General features: G+C 35.1%; 2 protein-coding genes across 2 annotated transcripts; both read right to left on the reverse strand.

Annotated features, from left to right (window-relative positions):
- Positions 1-5,208: 5,208 nt before the first annotated feature.
- LOC130801045 (uncharacterized) lies at positions 5,209-6,103 on the reverse strand. The gene is made up of 2 exons (XM_057664805.1): positions 5,749-6,103; positions 5,209-5,669 (listed from the first exon to the last, which is right to left on the reverse strand). Exons 1-2 carry the CDS (start codon positions 6,101-6,103, stop codon positions 5,209-5,211), a joined length of 816 nt encoding a protein of 271 aa, XP_057520788.1.
- A 5,267-nt stretch (positions 6,104-11,370) lies between these two features.
- LOC130800679 (uncharacterized) lies at positions 11,371-20,195 on the reverse strand. Its single transcript, XM_057664275.1, has 8 exons — positions 19,576-20,195; positions 14,112-14,259; positions 13,865-14,015; positions 13,540-13,665; positions 13,356-13,436; positions 12,689-12,881; positions 12,336-12,606; positions 11,371-11,822 (listed from the first exon to the last, which is right to left on the reverse strand). Exons 1-8 carry the CDS (start codon positions 19,771-19,773, stop codon positions 11,563-11,565), a joined length of 1,428 nt encoding a protein of 475 aa, XP_057520258.1. The 5' UTR covers positions 19,774-20,195; the 3' UTR covers positions 11,371-11,562.
- Positions 20,196-20,667: the final 472 nt, after the last annotated feature.

Below are 20,667 nucleotides of genomic sequence, written 5' to 3' on the forward strand. Positions count from 1 at the left end.
TGCTAGAAGTAATTGAACTTGTCGTGAATGGATGATAGTGGTTACTCTGGTTTTTAGCTGGTATGACAAAGTAGTTAACAGAACTTATAAGTTCTATTCCTAACTTGTATAGGTTCCTAGTTTATAAGAGGAAAGTAGACCCTTAGTTGGGTGATTTTTGTAACTTGTGGTCATGCAGTGACGCTTGCAGGTACGTACACGCAGTAATTTATTATCATGTTTATCGTTACAAAGTATTATCAATATTTCATGATTATATACATCGTATTAGAATTATAGAGCGCCAGAAAGTAAACTATGCTAGCGTATAGTCATAATAGTGATATAGGCAAGTGGAATGAAAACATTAGGAGACTATGAGAACAAATTTCTAAGTAGTAGAGAACGCACCTTAAACAAGAATTGAAATCCAATTTCCAACAACCCATTCAGGCCTCTCTTGCTCAAGCCGAAAGAGCACACGCTAAAGCTTAGATGCAGCTGCATGAAAACCCCCATGATATTACTTTGGTGAATAAGGAATCTGCCATAGCCCAACTCCTAAAGAAAGTCAAAGCTGACTACGCATCCTATATTCAACAATAAGCCAAGATCAATTGGTTACACTATAGGGACGAAAACACAATTGTGTTCCATAACAGCATCAAGAAACAAAGGAAACATAACAAGATTAACATTCTCCTTTTGAATGGTATGAAAATTGCCCACCCTACCCAAATCCAAGAGGCCTTCATATTGTTCTACTCTGACCTGCTGTGTAGCAAACTAGAGAATAGGAGAAGAATCAATATGTCTACTATTCATTCTAGGCCTATCCTCATCCCCGACTTGTGGCCCTTACTTGATATCTCTTTTGGTTCTCAAGAAATTAAAGAAGCTATTTGGTGTATCCATGATAACAAAGCCTCGGGTCTAGATGGTTTCAACAACAAATTCTACAAAGCTTCTTAGCCTGTGGTAGGTCCTGATGTGATTAACGTTATTCAATCCTTTTTTCGAAACGAAAAACTGTTGAAGTCTTGCAACATTGCAGCTATACTCTTATTCCTAAAGTCCCCTGCACCTCCCAGCCTAGAGACTTTAGACCTATCTCATTCTGCCACACCCTTTGCAAGTGTATCTCCGAAATCATATGCTCTAGACTGAAGAGAGTCCTTGGAAGGGTGATAAATCAAAAACAAGGTGCCTTTGTTGCAGGATGACTCGTCTCCCACACCATTTTGCTATGCCAGTACCTTGTAAAACACTACTCTAGGAAATACTGCTACCCTAACTGCATCATTAAGGTTGATTTGAGGAAATCGTACGACATCATGGACTGGAATTTTATTCATGACATGCTTATTGCGTTGAATTTCCCTGATCATTTTCGAAAAATTTTCATGGTCTGCATTTCCTCAACCAAATACTCTTTGTTGATTTATGGATGTCTATCATAAGTTTTCCACCCTAAGCGTGGGCTCAGACAAGGAGATCCTCTCTCTCCTCTCTTATTTATTATAGGTATGGAATACATCTCTTGGACCCTCAATGTAGTTGGTTCCCTTGGTGATTTTAAGTTTCATCCTAGATGCAAACGGCTGAACTTGAATCACCTGATGTTCGCAGATGATCTTATGCTTTTTTGCAAGGCTGATGGGAAATCTGCCAGAATTCTGAAACAAAGTCTAGATCTGTATTCTGCATCCTCTGGCCTCTATGAAAATGCATCAAATATGTTATCTATATTGTGGGCATTCCCAATCACCTTAAACTTCAAATTGCTCAACAGGTCAACTTTCCTCTGGGTCCTCTTCCATTTCGATATCTGTTTATGCCCCTCACATCTAAGAGAATTTCGGTTGCTAACTATGAAGTCCTTGTGGATAGAATGTCTAACAGAATTCGATCATTGAACTAATTTCTTCTCCAATGCAGCGAGATTACAGCTGGTGTCCTCTGTATTAATGAGCATAAGTTCCTATTGGTGTCAACTTTTCATCCTTCCAAAGTTTGTTATTAGGAACGTTGATGCTATTTGTCGAGCATATCTGTAGTATGCTGACACCAATAATATTGCTCCAAGAAGGGTTAACTAGGATGACCTTTACAAACCAAAGAAAAAAGGTGGGCTCGGTATCAGAAATCTTGGCCTATGGAACGAAATTGCTATATCCAAGTTAGCCTGGCACGTGCACAACATGACCGAATCTCTCTGGGTTCACTGGATTCATGGAATATACACCAAAAGGGCATACTGGATGTGATTTAATCCCCCTATTACTACGAGTTGGTCCCTCAAGAAGATCTGCTATGTCAGAGACAAGTTTAATCCTTGAATGAGGCAAGGAAAGTTCAATATACAAGACACTTATATGAGCTATTTTGAGGAGACGCCAAAAATCCCTTAGGACAAGTTTGTATGGAACGGGACGTCTACCCCCAAAGGAAAATTTGTGTTGTGGATGATTATGTTAAACAAATTGAGAACAAAGCAATACCTCAAACAAATTCACGTGTTGGATGATGATACATGCTCTATGTGTCTCTCAGCAACTGAATCCATCCAACAGTTGTTCTTTCAATGCCCTTTTAGCTCCAAATGCCTAAAGGCACTTCAGAAATGGCTTCAAATTAGCACTCTCCCTTTTAACTTGGGTGATATTGTGAAGAAACGTTGGAAAGGTGACAGATTCCGCAGAAAAGTTATTATCTCTAGAATCTGTAGCCTGTGCTACCATCTCTGGAAAAATAGGAATCAATCAGTCTGGCGTCTGCAGATAAGCACCATTGATAGAATTATGCATTGTATCCGTAAGGAAATTAAAATTAGATTTACTGCTTTATACCCTGTACAATCTCAAACCGACTTGTGGTTTAGAGATCTATAGGCAGTAGGTTCCCTTCTTGAGGCTCTCTCCCCTTGGTTATGCACGTGAAGAGTGGGCTTCAGTAACCCTTCCTAGAAGGTGGGCACTTGTTCCATACTAATGCAGTCTATACTTTGGGGTGAGTCCCTTAGACTTTGTAGCTTGTATGGATTTTGTTTGTTGCAATGATATATTTTCATTCTCCAATAATAATAATAATAATAATAGGAAAGAACAACGAAAACGAGCTAGTAAACCGTCCACCAGACTAGTAGCAGGTCCAACATGTGGTAGAACAGCTGAGGTTACACTTGACAGTCCGCGCTTCCCACCAGCACAGCTAATAGCCAAAGAGCAAAGGGATTCTAGACAAGATGCTGCCCCACCACCCCTTGGCACCAGTCAGGATTGTTCTATCCTCCCTAACAAATTCTACCCCAGGCAACACAACTGAAATCTTTTCAACTAACGCATCTGGGGAAGTGATTATAACCACCATAAAGGTGAACACCGATCCAAGAATAAGGGGTGGTCCCTCACACTCAAATGGTTAGTGTTTGTTCATCTGGGGCTCAAGCGTGCTTATCCCCTAGATCCTAAGGCTTCTAGGGATATCCTTGACCCTATACGCCATATTTTTGGAAAGGAGATATAGTTTAGTGAATCAACCGCAAAAGGAAGACTCGGTTCTTTTAGGGCCTGCTTTGTGTAGCTAATTCTGCTTATTTTGTGATGTTTGCACCTATTGAATTATGATACAGCTGGAGGGGTCTTTGTGCTAGGGTGATCTGCTACTCTGTCTGCGTAGCTAAGGCCCCAACATGGAAGTACATTATCGTGGTGTCTTGGACACTTTCTTACTTGTCTGCAGATACCGATGTTTTTTGTGCGGCCACTACATTGTCTTACTGCTGTAAGGACGGTTTTTGCGGAGTCATGACATCTGTTGGTTGTGCTGGTATTAATTCATACTGATAAGCATGATTTGTGTTTTTTTGAGAGACTTTGGAAGCGGATCAGTACATTGAGATTACTGCCAGGTTTATGAGAATTGCTTGTTCTAGGTATAGTTGTATGCACTATAATGTCGGCTGAAAATGACTTGGAAGGTTTTTCTGAGCAAATTCATAAAGCTTGATATTATGAGCTAATGTAATAGTTAGGTACTGAAATTTATTGATTGATCTTGATGTCAACTTTCTAATAGACTTTGTATAGGTTGGTAGCAAAATTATAGTGGCTAGATGATACTTATACCTTTTGAGGTGTTGCGATTCTCCTAGCATATGACGAAGGGCTGCTTTGGCCCTTTGGAGCTTTGGTAGAGTTGTGGCACCTAAGTCTTTTGAACCTAGGATGTAAAGTTTTGGCTTTTTTCTGACATTTTATAAAATTTACTTTGCCAAAAAATAACAATAATAATAATATACAAAACAAAAGCAGCTATGACTAGTTATAAAACGGTCACTATTATAGTATAGTATATAGTATAGTTGATAATTCATAAAACCAATGAAAAAAGAATGTCAAAGGAAAACTTAATAGCGACCACCATTACTACTGTTAATGAGCATGCCATTAAACGGTCCTCAGACGGCTCCATTCCTATATTAACATCTTGTATGATACTCAAACACTCATCATTGTTGTTTTATTTTCCTCCATTAATGTCTAAACCTCTTATCTTCCCCATTATCTCCTATAAATACGTTAGACAAGGTGAGAAGTCAAGTACTCCTCTACACCTACATTCTCCTCATCCGTTAAAATAAGGAAAAAGTGTCAAAAAATACCTAATAAAATAAATTTTTCCATAAAAGTACCTAATAAAAAAATTCTTCCAAAAAATACCTAACAAAAAATTTTCTTTTCAAAAGTGTACCAAGTAACGGCTAGGGTTAAGTTTTCCGTTATTTTTTTGCCCATCTTTAAAAGTACCTATAAATTGTTTCTTTTCAAAAGAGTACCAAGAACACAACATAATTATCCAATACAAACACAACATCATATATAACTCTAAGAACATCATCCATAAGAAATTTCACACATCATCCAATACAAACACAACATAAGAGTATCATCCAACACAAACTTAGAGGTTCACGCAACTAAAGTTTCATAATTATCCAATACAAACACAAAATATGACAAAAGTTTCAAACTGGACTACTTTGGTTTACTACATCATTAACATAGCTTGATTGTTGTTAACTCCCTTGTGTTGGTGTAGACTTGTCCGGCTTCTTCCTCTTTGCAACATGTGTAACCCTTCTTTGATCACAATTGGCTGTGAATGAAGTGGCAGCATTGTTAGTTGGAGTTGAAATGGCTGTGATGGTTGTTGTAGTTGCTAGGTGAGCTAATTCAGGGGCTTTGGTTGTGGTTTGAGTTGCTGTAGGGGTAATGATGTAGTTGGTGGAGTTATACTAGGATGTTTTTTTGGTCTTCCTCTTTTAACTGGTGCTGCACTAGTGGATGCCTCATTTGATTTGGGTGGGTTCTTACAAGTCTTCTTGTAATGGTCAAGCCCTCCACAGTTCCCACACTTGTTTTGCTTGAAGTCCCTTTCAACAAAATTCTTCTTCTTCTTTCCATCTCTACCCTCATCAAACTCGGACTTTCGCTTGTTTTTTGTGGGTCTTCCTGGCATATTTCTAAAAGGTGGGGGAAGAGGCTTATCCAATTGAGAAGTTGGCCAATGCCTGTGACCAGGCATTCCATGGAATGTTGGTGCATAGGTTTTTGCATAAGTACTCACATAGTATGCTTCATGCACATAAGGGGCAAAATCTAATTTCCTTTTCACTACACAATGCATGCCTACATGGAGTTCCTGTAAGTCTCCATTTGTTACAAAGACAATTTTTATCTTCTAAGTTTACTACATAACTGTCATCACCTTCATCAACTTTAAACTCCATCACATTAACTGCAATGTCTCTCATGCTATGAACATTTTGAGCTTGATTTTCAACGAATTTCATCACAGAGGGCATTAATACACCCTTGATTTGATTCAACCCTTCCCTCTTAGCTGCACACCTTTGCATAACATACCTTCTAATCCATTCTATTAGGGAAATGATTGACTTTCCCCTTGTCTCCCTCAAAACATTATTGAAAGACTCACAACAATTATTTGAAAGCATTCCGGACTTACATCTGGTTGGGAAGGCATGTCTAGTCCAATGGCATGCTAGAATGGCAGCCAAGTAAGTGTATGCGTCAACCGAAATTTCCTTGATCTCATTCATTTGGTTATCGAAAATAATGTTGTCAAAACACATTAACATAGTCAAAATATAGCAGTAGGAATGTTAGCCTAAAGTTGTAGGAATCAGTGATTACCTTGGTTAAAGCTTTAGCTGTATTCCAAAACAACAATCTAAACAGTTCCTCGGTGAAATTCTTCTTGAAGTTATCCCATATGTGTCTGCAGCAATACCTTATCTCTGCTTGTGGAACCACATTATGAAATGCTTCTAACAAACCCTAGCAAAATATATCAAACAAGTGGTACCATCCATCAATTTCAGGAGATTCTAAAAAGGACGGGATATCCTTATCATCTTTAATTTCACTTCTCCCATCAAATAAAGTGTACCCCTTTTTTATACCAAATCCTTCCCACATCATCCAAACCACAATCATTCTTAATCAAATGTGCAATTTCAAAGTAACAAAATTCCTCTTTTAATGTCTTAATCCTAAAACCCTTCCAATCATACACATTATATTACATTCTGTCACAAAAAAAAAAACCCCAAAGTAAATCCTAATCTTAATAGGTTTCATGAGGTCACACAACCTAAAACAAAGTAATTGAAAAAAAAAATCAAAATCCAATCACAAATCCAACAAGAAGAATTAAAGCAAAAGTGTAAAATTCAACAAAATTATGCCAAATTTTCGAACAAAAAAAAAAATTAGCGCAAAGTTACTTACTTGAAGATTTTCGCAGAGGGAAGTGAGTGTAGATGAGTAAGGAAATAGTAAAGTAAGAAGAACTTTAAAATTGCAAACAAATGGCTACTTGGGCGAAGAATATGGGGCGTCTGTAATGGGGTCTTCGGAATAGTGACCGAGGAAGAAGGGGAATTATTGGAAAGAGAAAATATTTTGAATAAGGAAATGAAATTAGGTTAGTTTTTTCGAAAGGAAAAAGCAAATGAAAACCACATTATGAAACAGTCAACGCTATAATAAACGGTCAACTTAACACTAACCGTTTGGTACTCTTTTGAAAAGAAAATTTTTCTTTAGGTATTTTTTCGCATTATTAGGTACTTTTTTGAAAAAAAAGTTATTAGGTATTTTTTGACACTTTTTCCTTAAAGTAATAAGAGTTTTTTGTAGTAGTATTTAGAATTTTTTTAGTCATGTTGTCAGATCGAAAACTTGTGTGAGTACGAGTAAGTGTTCGTTCCGGTGGTTCATTTTGATCTCTTTTCCTTAATTTGTAGTCGCTATTACAAGGTGAGTAGTTATGTCTAATATTTTACATCTTTAATTGACATTTTGTTTTTGTATTTCTGTTGAAAATGGCGTTGCTAATAGTGGTTGACTTGTTTGCGAATATAATATAGTACCCTCTTTAAAGGTGTTAAGAGTATTTTCATTAACAAAATGTGGAACATGCTTTAATTTACATAGTTACAAGAATATATGTTATGATGGTTTTCTGTGGTTTGATGAGAATGATAATATGATCATAAATTCTTTTTAATTTTAATGGTATATACTTTTGTAAAATTATTTCCAAACTAAACGTATAGAGTACTTGTTTGATATAACTAACTTTTCTCATTTAAAGTATTTCGTAGTGGTAAGGTGTAATTTGTGAATTTTGATAAATTTTTTTTTTGCCCCAAATTTTGTAGGCTAGGTTTGGTGCACTTAAACGTGATACGTGTTTATATTGTCAAGAGCAAATTACCTCTCTAAGGTGTCTGATGGATCGGCCTTTTAGGAGGAGTCCATAAAAGAAAATGTGTTATTTTTGTGACATTATATAAATGTATGTTGTGAATAAAGTGTGAGAATTCAAGTGTTTATACTATGCGAGTGTATTTTGATTTGTACAAAATATATAATACTTGATGATTTTGTTGATTTTGAAAATGATAAAAAAAAAAGGCAAAATTATAAGAAACTACCTAATCTATATACCCTTTTTTTAAAAAGTACCTTATCTAATTTTTTTTGCAAAAAACTATCTAATATAATACAAATGTTTGCAAATGACAACCTATTAACGATTATCGTTTATTGACTGCTACCTTAACCCTTTGACCAGCACGTGGAGTGCCACGTGACTAATTAAAACAGTCTTCTTCTACAATTAAAACACGATTTTCAGAAACTTTCATCTTGAAACTCATCAATCTCCCCTCAAAACATCCTTATTCTCCTTTCTCCATGATTTTTCTAATTAAATCCTTCAAAGAACCCTATTCTTTCCATTGATTCTTCATCAAAATCCCCCATTAAAGTTTATGATATCAATCTTCTTTCTCTTCTTTCAAATACTCATAAATCTTTTCTTTATCCTCATATTTAAAAACTCATTCCTTTTTTTCTTAAACGTTTAAGAGATTCAGATTCCTCCGTCAGAAATGCTTGTACTTCTGTTGTTTCATCACTTTTTTCATTAACTTATGTTCCTTTACTTGATTCTTTTCTTGGGTCGATCTCCATTGAGCAAGATTTGAATGCCCAAATGGGTTGTTGCTTGTGTTTGAAGGCAGTTATTAATGGCGAAAATTTGGAGGAAAAAGAAGGAGATTTGAGGAAAAGGATTTTACCTAAATTTATGAAATTGTTAAAAATGATGGGTTTAAAGCAAAAGGAGCTTTATTAGGAGTAATTAAAAGTATTATTGGTGTAAATAATGGAAATGTGATTAATGGTAAAGTTGGAGGAAATTTGGTGGAAATATGGTTGGTATAACTGTTGAAATGTTAAGTTCTGATGATTGGATGGCAAGAAATCTGCTGCTAAAGTTTTGCTTACATTAGGTGTTGTTTAGCTTGAAATCGTGTTTTAAATGAAGAAGACTGTTTTGATAACTCACGTGACACTCCACGTGCTGGTCAAAGGGTTAAGGTAACACTCAACAAACGATAATCGTTAACAGGTAATCATTTGCAAACATTTGTATTATATTAGGTAGTTTTTTGTAAAAAACTTTAGATAAGGTAATTTTTTAAAAAAGGACATATAGATTAGGTAGTTTCTTATAATTTTACCTAATAAATAAAGTCAAACGTTTTCAAGTATAAATGGTTTGACACATTAGAGTAACTATCCACTGAGTTGTGGCTCATGTTTTGTGTTTTTGTTTTCCACAGGTAATACCAAGTTCTTTAACGTGTTTAATGCATGAGGGTTGGGCGACGTAGATCATACGTCACGAGTGTATTTTGATAAATTAATTTTAAAACATTTATTATCCTTAAATTAAATTAGTTTTCTATATTTATTTTGATGCCTTACACTTTCTGAGTATGGCGGACACCCTGTTTTAACTTTTCGCTGCTATGAAATATTGTTTATGTCTTATTGTATTTAATATTTTAAATTTATAAAAATTAGAGGGATTACAAGAGGACATCAAAATGAGGTGGCATCAATATTTCTCTCAATTGCTCAATGAAACTGGGGGAGCAAAGGAGGAGAGTTGACAAACTTTCCACATTCAAAAATCACTCGATTATTGGTCAACCGGTGATATTACCGTAGAGGATGTTGCAGAAGCTTTCAAAAAGATGGGGAGAACAAAGGCAATTGGACCCAATAATATTCAGATCGAGGTGTGAAGGGCTTTAGGAGAAAAGCGCTTTTGTTGGATGACTAACTTCTTTAATCTTATCTTGAGGACTCATAAGATGCCAAAATATGGAGGATCAGCACACTTATCCCACTGTATAAAAAGTTAAAAACATAGGTGAATGCGCACCTATGTGGAAACTATGGAGGGATTAAACTTCTAAGCCACACTATAAAATTGTGTGTAAAAGTGATAGAGAAGAAAATCAAACAAGAGATGGTGATCAGAGAGAACAAATTCAGTTTCATGCTAGGATGATAAACCACTGAGGATATCCATGTTTTGAGGAGATTGATGGAAAAGTTTATGGATCGAAAAAAAAAAGATTTGCATATGGTGTTCATTAACTTGGAGAAAGCATATAATAGCATACCACGAAGTGCCATTTGAGATAGCCTCAAGGCTAGAGGTATTTCACGTAGGTACATTAGGCAAAACGGGACATGTATGTATGACAGAGTATAACTGACATTCATGCAACCATGGGAATAACAGAGACTTTCCCGGGTAAAATGGACCAACATCAAGGATCGATACTAAGTCCTTCATTTAATGGTCATTATGGAAGAGATTTCTAAATCCATATGGGAGACTGTACCCTAGTGCATGCTTTTCGCTGACGATATCGTGTTGGTAGCAGAAACTAAGAAAGAGGTTAATAGTAAATTGGAAGAGAGGATGACATTTTTAGAAGGTAGAGGGTGGCGCATAAGTCGAACGAAGATAGAATATTTACAATGCAATTTTAGTGGGACACAACTAATAGGTGAGCTAGAGGTTACCAAAGGTGAAGGAGTTGCTGCATGTACGACTGAGTTCGGGTATTTGGGATCGGTAATTCATAGTAATGGGGAGATTGATGAAGATATTAATTATCGAATACAAGCGGGTCGGCTCAAGTGACGAGCAGTCATCGGGGTGCTATGTGTAGGAAGTTTCCTAGTACATTTAAAGGTAAATTTTACCGAGTTGCACTCAGGACTGCTTTGTTGTATGGGACAGAATGTTATCGAATACGGAAATGTGTATGCTGAGGTGGATGTGCAGCTGCACAACGATGGATAGAATCAGGAATCATGAGTTAAAAGAGAAGTTATGGGTTGCCCCTCTTCCTACAAAGATGCGTGAGAGCCAATTGAGATGGTTTGGGTATGTGCAGAGAAAGGCCTATGATGCTCCCGTGAGAAAGATCGAAAGCATCAGTAGACGGTAAGAGAAATCGAGAAAGACTTAAAAGAATATGGGAGGAACAGATAAAAACGGATCATGATTTACATCTCTCCAAGAACCTGACTAGGGATAAGAGTAGGTGAAGGCGTCTTATTCATGTTTTAGACTACTAATACTTTCAACTTACATGATGTTTTTGTTCCTTGCTTTTCATATATCGTTATTTACTTGTACTTGCTAGAAGCACCTTCTCTTAGGATCTCTTGAGCCAAAAGACTCTTTAGCTTTATTCTCTGTATGGGTTGTTATCTTCCTACCCTTTTCAAATTCTGCTTGTAAAATTTCTGTGAGCAGAATGCATCTAGTATGATGATGAATTGATGGTGTAGTTATTGAAAATTTTCCCACAAAAAGATGTCAGAAACAAAACGTAGCAACCATAGTCAAAGCTTGGCAGACCATTGCCCATCTCCATTATCACAGTGATCCTCATTCACAATTTAATGGGCTAGACGAACAAAATAAGTTGTATTGCTTGAACTTCATTTTATAAAACATACCAATTAGTTACTTACAACTACATTAGTCGGGTCGGAAGGGAAAGCCACTCGAAAATCAAATCAGAAAAACAAGTTTTTATCAATACAAGTCCAAGGCGATATTGATTACAATGAACAGCCTTCCAAATTAGAAGGCTAAGGGAAGATACAACACTTAGTTGGACCATACATGAACAAGGCCGTGCCTGTTTCCGGTATATATCTCATTGCGCTCTTCATCGTAAAAAAGGGCTGTGATGTCTTCTAAAGCTTCTGCAGGCGTGCTTCTGATTCTAGCAGCTTTGATTCGCTTCTTTGAAGAGCTACCACTACTGCTGCTGCAACTGCAATCATCTTCCAAAACTGAGCAGTTATCTGCTCTGATTTTTGCTAAGCATTTTCCTGTCAAGATGTTACTCACATTGATAGAACCAGCTGCACAATGGAAAAAATATCATTACCTATCAAGACTAGATCATGAATGTAATCTACACAATATCTAAAAAGTTACAATTCAAAACAGACAACTTTAAAACCCTAATCATAGGAAGCCATATGATTTCCAATAGTTACCCAACATATACAAGCCACTATACCAGTTCATTGTCTAAGAAGATTATGAGCATTGAGCAGCTTAGTTTAGGCACAAGGTGCATCGAAACACAGAATGGTCCTGAAACCTAGGCACAAGTCGCAAGGTGAAGGATTATAAAAAAACGCTTCTTCCAAATAACACACCAAAAGAGCATAAAGTGGAAGGCACAAAAAGGCGCACAAAAGCCCGTCCCTTATGTATCATGAGGGGACAAGACTAAAAAAGGTGCACAAAAAGGCGTGCTTTTCAAACTAAGATTGGCGAGAACAAATGCAAATATGTAACAATCTACTGGAAATATTTTTATGTTTTAGAAAATTTGCCCGATGTAGAAAGAAGATTTGACATTGTACCATTTCCTTCGGACACGGGATCATCAGAATCAGCTTTGCAATACGAAATTATTAGATCTTGATCACTAGTGATATATATGTTGTTTGTGTTGCAGTCAGGATGCCACAAGAGATGATCCTCAAAAGAAGTGACTAGCTCACCACGGAAGTTCCAAACAGCAACTGTTCTGTTCCTAAAAGTCAAGAATAATTGGTTCTCATAGAGAAAAATAAATGCAGATGGAGTCATAAAATCAGTTTTACTGACTTCTGTTAACTCCGAGTTGCGAACCTGCAAGTAGCAGTAAACAGGTCATCTTCCATCAGCAAAGGGAGGTAAAAGAAAATCATAGGAAGAAGAGTCAGGTTCTTACATCAAGAATCTGAAGATTCTCATTTTCTTGCTTGACAAGAAGCTTTTCATTGAATTGTTCAATGAAGTCCACCTTTTTATTCCGATGGATAAGGTGATTGAATGATTTCAGAACAGTACCATCTTCAATAGAAAGTATTTTAAGTGGTACATGGCCGGTACCTTTGGTAAATATCAGTAGCATGATCCCAGGGCTGTTTATAAGAAACAAGTGAAATGTGAGGATTTTTATATAGCAATATCACAGAATCTTGTCAACTAAAAAAAAGGCAAAACAAGCTAAAAATAACATATATCCAGCATATAAAGAATGGCATAGTAGATCAAGCTTTTAATTTGCTTCTCGAGCAGCTACCATGTTCCTCTTCCCTCAAACAGCAGGATTAAATTAGCCATTTGTGATATGATATCAATCAAAAGCACTCTGATTGTGGTTTGCCAAAGCACTAACATAACTAAATAGAGGCAAGCAAAAGGTAATAAGCATTGATTCTATAACCAAATCAAGAAAGCTTGTAAGTAGAAGCTACAGAAAAAGAACTACATTTGATGGACATACAATGGCACTGACAAACAGAACCAACACTACACAATATAAGTAGCCAGGATTTAAATAACAGCTAAGAGAAAGACTATCATGGAAAGCACAAGCAATAAGAAAAAAGCACCTGATCTTAATTTCTTGAACATTTTTGTCAGATATAGAATACAGCATCGTATAGTTCTTCAAATCAAATACCTTGTAAACACTGCATATGTTGAACCTATATCAGACCGTAATTCACAAGAGCACAAAGGACAATAATAGAAATCACACAGAACCAGCTATTGAATACCAAACACCAAAAGTACCTGTCCTGAGCTGAATATGTGAGAACCTTCCCATTTACATCATCAAACTCTACAAAACCAGGCCACTTCAGTGACTCGGACTCAAAAAGAGCAAACCCAGCATCTGGTTTTCCTCTCTTTATGTATCTGAACAATTTCAACAAATAGAAGTAATAAGAGCATGATAAAAAATAAAAAATAAAAAATAAATAAAAAAAAACTGATCCAGGATAAGAAAGAGAAGGGGAATGGGGGATGCTAATATCTACAAGTTTTTTCAAACTCTTTATCTCTCATGGAAGCCCAATTTCAGAAAGAGATCTAAAAACATAATGAGTTTACGCACTCAATCCTTGTTGTTCTGCACTTCAAAGAACTAAAATTATCAGAAGCGTATACAGAAACTGTGATAAGGGAATCATTATTTTTGTTGTAGAATAAACTTCGTATGACTTCATCTGGACTGACATTCAGAAAGCATATTCTCTGGTTGGTTTCTGCAATCAAATGTACACCATCTGAGTCCAATCACCCATCAAACATAAGGCTAGAATCATCAAGATACAGCTGAATGCATGATGCCAGCCACTAACCTCGACTAAATGCAGCGCAGATACCAGACTGTGCAAGAGCAAAAACGATGTCATGTGCTGCTACAATTTCTATAATTTTCGATCTCTTCCTAAGGAAAGGCAATATTGTTGGGCAATGTCCTTTTGGATCATGTGTATCATATTCTTCCTGTAGGGAAAAAAGAAGCTGGAATATAAACTTGATAACTTCATTTAGAAGAACAAAAATAAAGAGCAGAGGTTTAAGCAAAGAAAAATTTGTGGCCACACAGTAAGGACCACTTGAATGTATACCCACACACTATAATATCACATTAATGCAAAACTAGCGGTAATGTAGGACATGTACCGGAAAGGCACTTTAAAACCCTATCAGAAAAGAAGAGAAAAAAAAAAAAAAAAAAAAAAAAAAAAAAGCGACTAACTAAACTTTGTGCTTCAACCAAAATTTCTAGTAGATAACACGAAATCATAACAAATAAGTTTCTCATCCATCTAAGATTATAATTATACCCTTTTTCACAACGGCTTGTGACTTGCATCTCAACTCAAATTACATAGCTAACATTTACAAAGAAACTAAAAGTCTAAAACTAAATAGAGGTGGAAACAGAATTGAATAGTTGAAATGATCTAGATATAAAAGTTAACAAAGAAAAGTTATGATCTGAACTTTCATAATTCCTTATTGTAATTGTTGTAATGCCACCAAATATAGAGCCCCCTCTAATCAAAACAAGGTTAACAACCTCAAGACAGAAATTCAAATATCTAGCATACAAAATCACCTAAAAATGACCAAGATCTTAGATGCATCACGAAAGAAATCAACTTTCATAATCCAAAAAAGATTCACTTTATTACAAACTTGTGTTCCAGGTTCTTAACGAACCATTGTGCAAAAACAAGGTAGAATGGTCGGGTTGTAAAGATTTTCAAAAGAATTGATATTTTTTGCGTTGTAAAGATGTAAAAAAATTGAAGTTTTCAAAACAAACCAGTATTTCCTATTTCCTACGTTGTAAAGGTTTAAAAAGATACAGCCTTTTAGGACATATCAAGGGATATCTTATGCTTTTTACCAATATTGCTTTACAATAATTGCCTCACTCTCGTTACTGCATTTTTCCACTATGCTACGAATATGCCCTCACAATTAGGGCTAGTTGATCAAAATATGTTGGAGAAAATACAAAATGGGATATATCAAATTGACTTATCCAATTCAACAATCTCGAAGTTTTTGATCTGGAAGCAAGGAGTAAGTGTGTAGCAAATTTTACGCACTACTCTCACACAAAGCAGCCATCTCAATTCACTCAAGAAATAACAACATAGGCTCAATTAAAATACATTCAGAAAGAAAAATGAAATCTAGATATAGAAGCTAACAAAGAAAAGTTTAAGATTTGAACTTTCTATATTTCCTTATTGTAATTGCCACAAAATCTAGAGCACCCCTCGGGTCAAAACAAGGTTAAAAATCTCAAGACAGAAAGTCAAAAATCTAGCATATAAAATCAGCCAAAGATGACCAAGATCTTAGATGCGTCACCCAAGAAATCAACTTTCACAAAATCCAAGATTCACTCTACAACAAAAATGTGTTCCATGTTGTTAACCAACAATCAAAAAAATCTCAACAAACAACGCGTGAACCAAGGTTCAACTACCCTCATCTTATATAGCTGTGTCTGTATAACTGATTTTTCTGTTTTTATAACTTACAATTTTTAGAAATATTTTCCTAAAGACCTTGTCCTTTGGAACTTCAAATTGTACAGCACGAAGATATGATTATCTATAATTTCAAGAAAACTTCACTAACTATTGTTGCAAATATTACTACTACAACGCCTAAGCCTTAATCCGAAAAGATTTGATCAGTATTGCAAACATTACTCAGCAAGAAAAATAAAGATATAATCATTTTATTTTCTACTTGCAATGCAGAAGAGCAAATTCTGCAATGTGGCGTGATAAGCTAAAAATCCAAATCAGGGCTGTAAACAAAAATATTCAATTCACATTAAAATACCTAAATTCACATTCAGAAAACGGATACGAAAAGTTGTAAACAATATGATTTGCTAAATATAATTTCTAGGGATTCACAAAAGAAAATCTTGTTGCTCTATCAGGCCAATCTCTCCACAATATATTTTACCATAATGAATGCATATAGGCTATGGTGCATGGAAATGAGTACGAAACAAAAGAAAAATGATATCACATAAATATGAAAATAGTTTGGTGCGCAAAAAGAAGACTATTAACATGGTGAAATACGGAGGTCAAGGCAGTTATCAACATGAAGAAAATACGCTATCTTGCATTAAGAAAATGCAAGACAAGGGAAACTTAGCCAAGTATAAAGAAATCAGAACCAACACAAAAATAGCAGTTTGCGAAGCAAATTTAGAGGCTTTTAAAGAGGTGTTTCACAAACCAAATTCTAAAGAGGGAGAAAAAAATATATAAAAGATGGGAAAAGGAGGCAACAAAAAAAATTGTATAGGTGTAATAAAGTGTATTAAGGATAACGATAAGAACATTTTAGTTCAGATTGATAACATCAAGGATTGATAGAGGAAGTATTTTGAAGACCTATTTGATGGAGAACAAAGAAATATTCTAGGGTACACAACAATCGCTCCCTTAGATGAATATAGAGAATCTATGAGAAGAATAAAGAAAGTGCTTGGGTCAGATAGTATACCTATTGGGGTATGGAGCTGCCTAGAAAGTGGGAGGAATTGGAGTAACTTGTCTAACTGATCTATCTAATAAGATTTGGAGGACAAATAAGATATCCAATGACTACAGAAGAACTACTCTCGTGCCCATTTACAAGAACAAAACAGATGTCCAAGATTGCTCCAACTATCGAGAAATAAAATTCATGAGTCATACGATTAAGTTATGGAAAAGAGTGATAAAGATATGTATGAGAAGATGTATCTCCATACTAGAGAACCAATCACTAATGTGGATTTATGTTATATGAGATCTACAATAGAAGCAATTTATCTGATGAGCTTAGTTTTAAGAAATGTAAGGCGCACTGAGGCGCAAAAAGGTTCTTTTTTGCAGGCTTTTTGTATGCAAGGCACACAATTTTACTAAAATGCATCGAATTCAATTTTAAAACATAATTAATACTTCAAAGCGAAAAGAGCATGAATGTCATATATGATAACATATAAGTAAGCTAAATACGACTTTAGCATATAAAGTCGTGCAAAAACACAATAAGCTGATAACATAGTTTTGAGTTAACAAAAGAAAAAAGAACAAAATAAAAAAGATAAAGGTAAAGAAAGAAAATAGTGATTCTTGATGTTAGAAATGTTTGTGACACACTAAAACAAATACTTAAAATCTAAATTTGAATCATACGCCTACCAGTGAAGATGGCGGCACTTCAAGGTTATTTTTGCATTCCATTTAATAAACATCTAAGAATTAAGGGTTATTTTAGTAATATTAGGCAAAGCCATGTTATTTATCAAAAATCACATCCAGCTGCACGAGACGCATGATGGGAAAAAAAGGCACCTTTGAAGACTCTCCTATATTGCATTGCACTTAAACTTAAAGAGGCATTTCAGTGGTCGCCTCTTAGCACCTCACACCTCGATGCACCTCAAGCACGCTTTTTAAATAATTATAAAATAGTTCAATCTTAGCTTTAAAACGCGCGAGGCGCACCGAGGCGCTAAAGGCTCTTAGGGCCTAGGCGCAAAGCGACGGGCGAAGGCGCAAGCTTTTTGTATGCGAGGCACACTTTTTCGCTAAAGGTTAAAATTTCAATTTTAATACATATATAATACTTCAAATAACATGATATTCATATTTTTAGTATCAACAAACTTGAAAACATTTATTATTCTTGTGTCAAACACCACTTTAACACAAAACAATTATAATGAGAATAAGAAGAATTCACAAAGTTATGTTCTTCTTCGCATGCCTTTTGTTTTTCATAAAAAAGGAACGATTTTTCGAACTTCTTATTCTAGTAAATTTGAGTTTTGTGTTTTACTTCTTTTTCGAATAAACAAGGATAAGTTAATTACCCAACCCAACAAGGAGGCGCACCGAGTGCACGAGGCGTGAAGCGCATCAAGGCGCCCAACGCGTACGCCTCTTGTAGTGGGCTTTGCCTCACCTAACCGAAGCGTTTCAGTTGAGCCTGAGGTCGAGGCGCACAAGGCGCAAAGCGAGGCGTGCTTTTTAAAACTAAGAGTTCAATATGATCATAAAATTAAAGCAAGTTTCATAGTGGTAAGCTAAGTTCAACTCACAACTATATAGTCAAATAAGTTATAATAACCCAAAAAGTTCTTAAAAGCTGGGATAAACTCAAACAAGTAGATACAAAAACAAAGAGAAACTCTACCTGAAGTAGGAGCTAGGGTAATAGGGGTTATCAAATTTTCAAGCAAGTTATTGTGTTTTCGTATGCATTACAGTTCCATCACATCATTTACATGTTTCTTTAAAGTAATTACGGAAGTAAACTGCAAAATATATTTACCAAGCATGATGTAATCTAATAAGTATAAACATAAACAGATAATTACATTAACTAACAAGCAACCTTCCCTACCTTCCAATTTTACCTCCATGAACATCTCTCATAGCAAAACCAATCAACTTTATCCTATCTCATTTTTCCGGTATGTTTAGACTTTCCAATCAAAGGACTTCAAAATATCCCTGCTTGAATGTGATTCATTTCACAATCTAAACTCATGATCTATCACATACCTTGCCCATCCCAAAGTATCATACTAATTCAACTCAAACCATGGAAAATCAACCCTCACATAGAGGAATCAACATTAATGACAACATGCATAAAAATGAGATCCGCAAAAAAAACACCAACTTCAGCTTAGATTACAATAAAACTAATACTACCACATTGTAAATGCTAACATTTATTTTTCCTTTAGCAATACTATATTCTTTCCAAAAAAAACTCATCCCAATTTGAAATAATAGAAACGCCCTAAACTAAAATACCGACGAAATTAATTCAGCTAAAATTATAACACAAAGCATTGTAGAATTCTTCACAAATATAGGGTTTACTCAAGGAGCAAAATAGGTTGCATAGTTCAGGATTTCAGAAAAAAAAAATGAAATTATAGGTTAACTACACAGCAAAAGCATTGTAAGATCATAACACAAAGCATTGTAGAAAAAAATGAAATTATAGGTTGACAGTACTGTCTTCTTTTTTGAAATGATAGAAACATCCTGAACTAAAATTCCCACAATGTTAACACAGCTAATCATAACACAGCATTGTAAAACCCAGTTCAAAAATCAGGGTTTACTACACACAGACAAAAAAATGATTAGGGTTTCAGCATTGTAATAAGCTTAAATGCTAATTAATAATTAATGAATAATACCCTAAATCATCGGAAACAGCAGCCGAAATCGGGAAACAGGAGTAAAATAAAACCCTAACCTGCAATCGAATATTACGAAATCGTTCTTGAGCATCACTCATACTAAAAGCACGATCCCTTGTAGAACAAATCTCTCTCCTTTGAAGTTTTCTAACACTGTTTACAAACCCATCAACGCCTCTACGAGGTCGCTTCTTCGCTACTACTCGTCGAACACTACAAGGTCGAGGACTCGCTGATATTCTTCTTCCCTCCATTTTCTAACTTATCCCCAATTCAATTTAACTTTCAAAATCAAACAATTGCAAAGCTTTGTTGCTTAAAACTTTAAAATCATTTCTGGGTATCAAATTGAAACTCCAGTTTAAGGGTTTCTTTCAGTGATATATAGAGAGAGAGAAAATAGGTGGGTTTTTGAAACAAAAAAAAAATCTTGAAAAGATCTGGGTGTTTCTTCCTCTTATAATTTCTATTTGTGATTTGTGAAGGATAAAGCTTTTCAGTTATGGCGAAGCTTGAAGAGGGATATCTGCTTCTCCCCCAATTTCTCTCTCTTATTTTCTTGCAATGAGCAAGACAATAAAAGTGGGGGTAATGTTGATGCCTTGATGGTAAAATTTATTACAACGAAAGAATGCGGAAGAAGTAGATTTAGTTTTCAAATTTTGGGTGACCACTTTTGAGTTTTGACTCTCAAAATTTTTCTATTCATAAAAATAATTCAAATTTTTTTCCCATGTGAACTTTAAAATCATGGGAGTGCGATGATACATTGTACTATTGTGGACGTTAAATTTAACGTTGCAAATATAGATTTCTATTGTGGAGGGAATTTATATAAAAATTAAAAATTTATTTTAATAGTGTATTTATAAGTTGTATTTTGATTTTGAAATTAAAAAATTCAGGTAGTTTGTTCATATTGTTATAATGGGTAATTTTAATTAATTTGTCCTCACTAAGTTGATGGTTTCAACTTCCAAAGAAATTAGGAATTCAAAAAAATTTCTAAAAATAAAATAAAATAAAATAATATTTTACATTATTGTAGAATGAAATACAATTTGGGTTAACGTTGGCAATTGTAACTTGTTTAATTGATTGCAATATTGAGGAATTCATTGTTTTGGTTCAGTGTTTGAGTTTGTTTA

This window comes from Amaranthus tricolor, chromosome 15 (genome assembly GCF_026212465.1).
Source record: "Amaranthus tricolor cultivar Red isolate AtriRed21 chromosome 15, ASM2621246v1, whole genome shotgun sequence".
Classification (NCBI taxonomy): Eukaryota; Viridiplantae; Streptophyta; class Magnoliopsida; order Caryophyllales; family Amaranthaceae; genus Amaranthus; species Amaranthus tricolor.